The 7,847-nt window shown below is 35.7% G+C and overlaps 1 protein-coding gene across 1 annotated transcript in view; it reads right to left on the bottom strand.

Moving 5' to 3' along the window:
• Positions 1 to 7,576, bottom strand: part of LOC137649319 (uncharacterized) — a 12,645-nt gene extending 5,069 nt beyond the window's left edge. Inside the window, exons 1-3 of the mRNA XM_068382301.1 lie at positions 7,426 to 7,576; positions 6,983 to 7,253; positions 6,575 to 6,636 (exon numbers count right to left, since the gene is read on the bottom strand). Of these exons, the coding sequence (XP_068238402.1) occupies positions 6,575 to 6,636; positions 6,983 to 7,253; positions 7,426 to 7,576 (484 nt within the window). The remainder of the gene's footprint in view (positions 1 to 6,574; positions 6,637 to 6,982; positions 7,254 to 7,425) is intronic.
• Between the last annotated feature and the right edge of the window lie 271 nt (positions 7,577 to 7,847).

The following is a 7,847-nucleotide window of genomic DNA, read 5'->3' as shown; positions in this document are numbered from 1 at the left end:
ATTTGTGGAATATGAAAAAGCCTTTCATAGTGTGCACAAGCCAATTTTGTGGAGAATCCTACGTTATTGTGGAATTCCTCTTAAATAGAGCATAGCGAGTGCAAAGTTAATGTTAATGGAGTCTTATCAAGTGAGTGTCCAGTGAACAACGGAGTACTCCAAGGGAATGTGTTGTCACCCATGTTGTTTATTCTTCCCATGGCCTTTGTAATGTGTAGAACAGTCAGAGATGGAGGAGAAGGATTGGACTGGACTGGTGATAGGAATTTAGCAGACCAAGAGTATGCTGTTGATGCCGTCCTTCTTAGCAGAACACCACAGGCTTTGCAATGCTTGTTTACCAGAATGCATGAAATATCACAGAAGGGGGGAGGGGCTGATGATAAATAGAAGAAAGACAGAGATGATGAGAACGGAGTATGCAATGAAAGATGAAATATCATTGGAAGGAGAAAGGATTAATGAGGTAGAATCATTTAAGTATTTAGGAACAATGATCTCCGATACAGGGTCTTTAGAATTAGATTTTAGCGAAAGATTGAAGAAAGCAAACCAGACAATGGCTAGGTTAAATAAAATGTGGAAATCAAAAAATCTTATGCAACATGCATAATGAACTAATTGAACGACGGTGCCAGAGATTAATATCTAGATCAGGAATAAGAAATTTAATAGACCGTAAGTTTCTGTCCAACAAATTAAGATGAGAATCAGCAGCTGAAGACCAAACAGGAGAACAATACTCAAAACAAGGTAGAATGAAAGAATTAAAACACTTCTTCAGAATAGATTGATCACCGAAAATCTTGAAAGACTTTCTCAATAAGCGTATTTTTTGTGCAATTGAAGAAGACACAGTCCTTATATGTTTCTCAAAAGTAAATTTACTGTCGAGAATCACACCTAAAATTTTGAAAGAGTCATACATATTTAAAGAAACATTATCAATACTGAGATCCGGATGTTGAGGAGCCACCGTCCTTGACCTACTTACAATCATACTTTGAGTTTTGTTAGGATTCAACTTCATACCCCATAATTTGCACCATGCACTAATTCTAGCTAACTCTCTATTAAGGGATTCACCAACCCTAGATCTACATTCAGGGGATGGAATTGATGCAAAGAGAGTAGCATCATCTGCATATGCAACAAGCTTGTTTTCTAGGCCAAACCACATGTCATGTGTATATAGTATGAAAAGTAATGGGCCAAGAACACTACCCTGTGGAACACCGGATATCACATTCCTATAATCACTATGGTGCCCATCAACAACAACTCTTTGAGATCTATTACTTAAAAAATCAATAATAATGCTAAGAAACGACCCACCCACTCCCAACTGTTTCAGTTTGAAAACAAGGGCCTCATGATTAACACGGTCAAAGGCAGCACGAAAATCAAGGCCAATCATACGAACTTCCCGACCACAATCAAGGGATTTCTGTACAGCATTGGAGATTGTAAGAAGGGCATCACATGCTCCAAGGCCTTTACGAAAACCAAATTGCAAACTAGGGAGTAGATGATTACCTTCAGCAAACCTATTAAGACGTTTTCCCAGAAGACGTTCAAAAACTTTAGATAATATGGGAGTTATGGAAATTGGGCGGTAATCAGTGGGACTTGAGCTACCACAAACACATTTACATAGAGGAGTAACATTACCAATTCTCCAACAAGTGCTAAAAGCTCCTCTTCTTGCTAACTTACGCAAAATAACAGATAACTCCCCAAGAGAGATTAGTTCACTAAACGTTTAACTGGGCTCCACAAGGCACTAGAAGAATTGGAAGACCCAGGCCTACATGGCTTCGGACTATAAAGCGTGAAGTAGGAGATGATGAATGGAGAAGTATTGAATTAAAAGCTCAAGACAGAGACGACTGGCGAAATCTAACCGAGGCTCTTCACGTCAATAGGCGTAGGAGATGATGATTATGATATATATATATATATATATATATATATATATATATATATATATATATATATATATATATATATATATATATATATATATGTATGTATATATATATATATATATATATATATATATATATATATATATGTGTGTGTGTGTGTGTGTGTGTGTTTGTTGTGTGTATGTATATAAATACACGTATGTATGTATGTATGTATGTATGTATGTATGTATGCATATCTATTTGAATACATATGTGTATATGCATGAAATTACAGTTCTCACGCAAACGAAGTTCTGAAGAATGTGGTTAAATCGTAATTTCCTATAGAATTCAAGTTCACTAAAGCAATATATCCAAACCAATATTCAAAATTATTTAGCAATCCACAAATTGGAAAATTAAGTACACTTGGCTGTAATTTCAACAGGGCCCTGTATTTATAAAATAACCGAACCAGGTAATCACTCTAATCTCTTGAGCGTTGTTCCCAGAAAGGACTAGTCTGTTAGGCACTATCTTCCAAAATCTTGAAGTAATTCATCGTTAATGAACTAATGATATTATCCGAATCAGCATGTTTCATGCAGATCAGCTGTCTTATTGGAATTTTTTATAGCTCTAGCTACTGTGATTATCGGGAGTGCAGATTGGACCAGTCGACTTTCTTGTACCAGTTTGAGATATCGTGACTCATTCTTGAAACTCAAGGGCACTTTTTTAAACGGTACAGTTTTTTATCAGTCTTATCAATTTGAGACTTACTATTAGTAGTTATGTTGCGTTGATGTGTACTTTAAATATTGTGTCTTAATTTATTATTTCATTAATATTTGTCATTCTCTTTAAAGAAACATTTGATAAAACTCATGACAGGTATTAATATATAAAGTGGTTTGTTTATAACCATCACAGTTATATCCCCTATAAATGTATCTATTTAAATATTAAGTATTTATGTTTGCGTGTTATTGCATAACCAAGCATATTACTTCAGACCATGAAATATACAGACTGACGGACTTGCTATAACTATGAAAAAGAGAAAACGCAGTAACTATCTAATCATATAATTCTAGAGGTCTACATCATCCCAAAACGTAAAACATGGACACCGTTGATTTTAAGAGAGAGAGAGAGAGAGAGAGAGAGAGAGAGAGAGAGAGAGAGAGAGAGAGAGAGGCATTCTTTAAAGAGAATATACCTCCAAACCCGCTATCCTTGTTCGGCATTCCTTTCCCCTTGACAGCAAAGCATTTCACTAACACTAGCGTATTCCGTCATTCGGAAGGTGAATGGAGATTTGATTATATTTGCATCTAACTTCTTGATTTTTAGTCGGAAAGCAACCATAAATACTGAAGTATTATACCCTTCTCGTGTATGCGACACGTCAAAAATGACTGATAAATGTTTAGAGATATATGCGCACACATATTCAACTCTTCCTACCTCCTTCACCATTCTTAACAAAAACTTGGCAATTTGGGTGATTAGTGGGAGATTATGGTTTCCGAATGTACCTCTCCGGGTATCCCTCTCCGCCATACCCGGGGGATAGGTAGAGCAAGTATTTATGTCTGACAATGCCGCCGAGCGTGATAGGAAAATTTCTTGTATATATATATATATATATATATATATATATATATATATATATATATATATATATATATATATATATATATATATATACATATATATATATATGTGTGTGTGTGTGTATGTATATATATCTATATATATATATATATATATATATATATATATATATATATATATATATATATATATATATATATATATATATATATATATATACATATATATATATATATATATATATATATATATATATATATATATATATATATATATATATATATATATATATATACAGACATGTTACTCTTTATCATATAAAGGAGATGAGCCCCCTCCACCATCTTATCTAACGGGGAAAACGGGCCTTAATCCAGTTCCCTATCTCTCCCAAAATTCAACTTGCTTGCTAATTAGAATGTAAGCCTTTAGTGCATATATATATATATATATATATATATATATATATATATATATATATATATATATATATATATATATATATATATATATATATATATATATATATATATATTGGAGTAGGGAGACGCGTTCTGTTCTTTCATCCATTTATTTGCGCCGACGTTTCGTATTACCTTGATACATTTTCCAGGCTGAAACGATTACAAATCAATTGCGTCTAAGTAAAAAGATACACACAACGTTTACCAACACCAAAATTAAAAAGCTTTTTAATAAATTAAGAATAAAAACAGTAAAATCAGAAACACAGAACAACAGTGAAAGGGCTCGGAGCGAATATAGAGAAACAAATTAATTCAAAAATAATAATAATAATAATAATAATAATAATAATAATAATAATAATAATAATAATAATAATAGAACGAACAAGACACCTACCCACAGCGGTAGCGTAGGGAGAACTGACACGAAAAATTGTCGTTTATAAGTATAATTGTCCCAGATTTGATCTTGGCACTTACATCGGTTGCACCAGGAGGCTGCTAAAAGTCAGAGTTTCCTCTCATCAAGGAATTAGCTATAGAACGGGTTGTCGACTATCAAATCCAGAACAATCTAACATAAGAAATCACAGTAAAAGTTGCAAAACACACATAGATACCAGTCATTTTAATATAATAGGAAGAACCCGACATATAGACGAACTAACCACCCTTGAATCAATAACGATTAAGCTAACTGTACCTTCTCTTAACCACCAGTCGTCTTCCACCCAATTGTTTATTGCCTAATTACCTGTTGTTTTGTTTACACTCCCTTCCATAACAATTTTTCGTGTCTGTTCTCCTTACGCTACCGCTGTGGGTAGGTGTCTTGTTCGTTCTATTATTATTATTATTATTATTATTATTATTATTATTATTATTATATATTTTTCTATTATTATTATTATTATTATTATTATTATTATTATTATTATTATTATTATTATTATTATTATTATTATTATTATTGAATTAATTTGTTTCTCTATATTCGCTCCGAGCCCTTTCACTGTTGTTCTGTGTTTCTGTTTTTACTCTGTTTTTATTCTTAATTTATTAAAAAGCTTTTTAATTTTGGTGTTGGTAAACATTGTGTGTATCGTTTTACTTATACGCAATTGATTTGTAATCGTTTCAGCCTGGAAAATGTATCAAGGTAATACGAAACGTCGGCGCTAATAAATGGATGAAAGAACAGAACGCGTTTCCCCACTCCAATATGTTTATGCTTGAGTAATTGCTCCTGTCTCCATACTACTTATATATATATATATATATATATATATATATATATATATATATATATATATATATATATATATATATATATATATATATATATATATATATATATATATATATATATATATATATATATATATATATTTAGAGACGTTGCTCTTTATCATGTAAGGGAGATGCGCCCCTCCATCATCTTATCTTACAGGTTATAAGGGCCTTAATCCAGTTCCCTATCTCTCCCAAAATTCAACTTGCTTGCTAATTACAATGTGAGCCGCTGGTGCAATTTCGTAAATATACATTCTCAAGTTGTTCTTCTAAAAATTGTTTTGCATAGGATATATCTATATACATTATTTGTAAAAATCTCTCTATTGTTCTAACAAAGAGACGAAGTAAATGCAAGTAACCTTTATCCAGCGGATAACGAGCTTATTACTAGCAAGAGTATCACAAAAAATAAAACAAACGATAAAATGCAGCGGCAGGCTTCAGAGACGTGAACTATAGGAGACACTCAGGTTCATTTATTTGAACAATGGAGACCAAGTCTTCTTTGCCCCGAATGTTAATTAAGAAAGCCCCAGGTATACAACATAGCATGACGAAAGGGCTTGCTTATGGGATGTCAGAGGTGGCTTGCTAGTGTCTGTGCGCAGGGAGACGTATGTTACGGCATGTAAATCTTTTGGTATGCATTGCTTTGCTGAGGCTTCGATGTAACGGTGGCACTTGAGATTATCATAGGTTATAGAAGGAAAAAAATTAAACAGGGACGACCAATGGTTTGCTATATACCATTCCTTCATCCCAAAGCAACCCAGAAAAGCTGAGTAAACCAGTTGGAGTCATTGCAGAAGGACATCAAAGCTGCTTTGAGGGTACAATGAAAACATTTGACCATTCCGTTGGTTGGAAGGTTGTATATATGTAGGATGATGCCCAGGAGATTCACTAACGATGTCTACAATCGAGAGGTGAAAGTGGTACTCCTGTCAGAAGCAATATGCTCAGGGATACCAAATCTCCCTATTCACCCTGAGATTAAGGCAGAAGCACATGAGGTGGACGTTGTGGTTTGCATTGGCATGGTTTCAGCCAATGAGTGGACCGATCAATGACGATAAACAGGTAACGATGCCTTGTGATGTGAGTAGGGGACTTACTAAATCAATGTGAATGTGGGCAAAATGATTCTGAGGTTGAGGAAAGGTGCCTACTCCTAAATATATGTGTCGATGTACTTTTGAAGTTTGGCATGAAGTTCATGTGTGAACCAAATCCTTAGGATCCTTATTGATACCATGGCAAATGAACTTCATCTTCACTAACTGTGCTGTAGATCGGCGCGAGGATATGAGAGGCACATGGGAGCAGGTATCCACGGTTGTGGCCTATCAATAATGGTATCACAGTGAAAGGTGGCATTGGAGTCGTCTAGGGTGATGTCTTCCTAATGTCCTTCATACTTGGTACTCTGGATCTTTTCGTTGTGCTTCTGCCAAGGTATTGTAATCTAATCCCAGGTGAATTGCGGCCAATACGTTTCTTGACAGGGCATCGGCAATGGTATTCATTTTCCCAGGGATGAATTGAAGGGGTCAGTTGTATTCAGCCACGGCGCAGAGATGTTAGCGTTGATGAGTGAAGGTATGCACCAAAGGCATTTGGTCTCTGCAAATGATGAAGCATGTACCTTTTAAGAAGTTGCAAAAGTAACAGATAGCCAAATGCACTGACAGTAATTCACAGTCTGAGGTAGAGTATATGGATTCCCCCAATGGGCAAGGCAAGCCGTTGACCACCTGCTTGAGTACTGAACCAATAGTGACGTTACTGGCATCGGTGGAGAGAAGGAGAAGGGCATATGGCATGGGAAAAGTAAGAGCAGCAGCAGTTGACAGGGCATTCTTTGCATTGCAGAAGGCTGCTTCTTGAAGGGGACCCCACTTCAGGTCTTTTGGCTTGCCCTTGAGGAAAGCGGAGAGGGTCCCAAGAGTGGCAACGAGGGCTGGAAGAAACCGATGATAATAATTGATTACGGCCAATTATTTTTGTAGCGCATAGACGGTTGAGGGGTATGGGAGACTTCTGAATGGCTGCTACCTTCTCAGGGAGGGGATGGAAACCTTCAGGAGGGATGCAGTGCCCTAAGAACGGTACTTAATTAGCGCTGAAGGTACATTTGTCGCACCAGACTACAAGGCTGTTCTGTTGTAAGTGTTCGAGAATGATGCGTAGGTGATGGAGGTGTCCATCTTTGGAGGATAAGAACACAAGTATGTCATCCACGTAAGATACGCAGAAGGGCAACTTCCTTAAAATGCCATCCATGAGGCGTTGAAAAATTACCCCAGCATTATGAAGGCCAAAAAAGGAGTAATTGAAGGTGTATATACCAAAATGGGTGGTGATGGCGGTCTTGGGGATGATTTTTGGTTTCATGGGTACCTAGTAATACCCTTCATGAGGTTAAGCATGGAGACAACCTTTGCTTTGTGCAAGTATAAATAACGCTGGTGATATTTGGGAGGGGTAGCGATCCGCTTCTGTCTATAATCCCCACGAGGGCGTAGGGAACCTCTTTTCTTCAGGATGATGTGTG

Source organism: Palaemon carinicauda, chromosome 11 (assembly GCF_036898095.1).
Source record: "Palaemon carinicauda isolate YSFRI2023 chromosome 11, ASM3689809v2, whole genome shotgun sequence".
Taxonomy (NCBI): domain Eukaryota; kingdom Metazoa; phylum Arthropoda; class Malacostraca; order Decapoda; family Palaemonidae; genus Palaemon; species Palaemon carinicauda.
The sequence above is the reverse complement of the archived record's forward strand: the minus strand, read 5'-3'. Positions and strand labels throughout refer to the sequence as shown.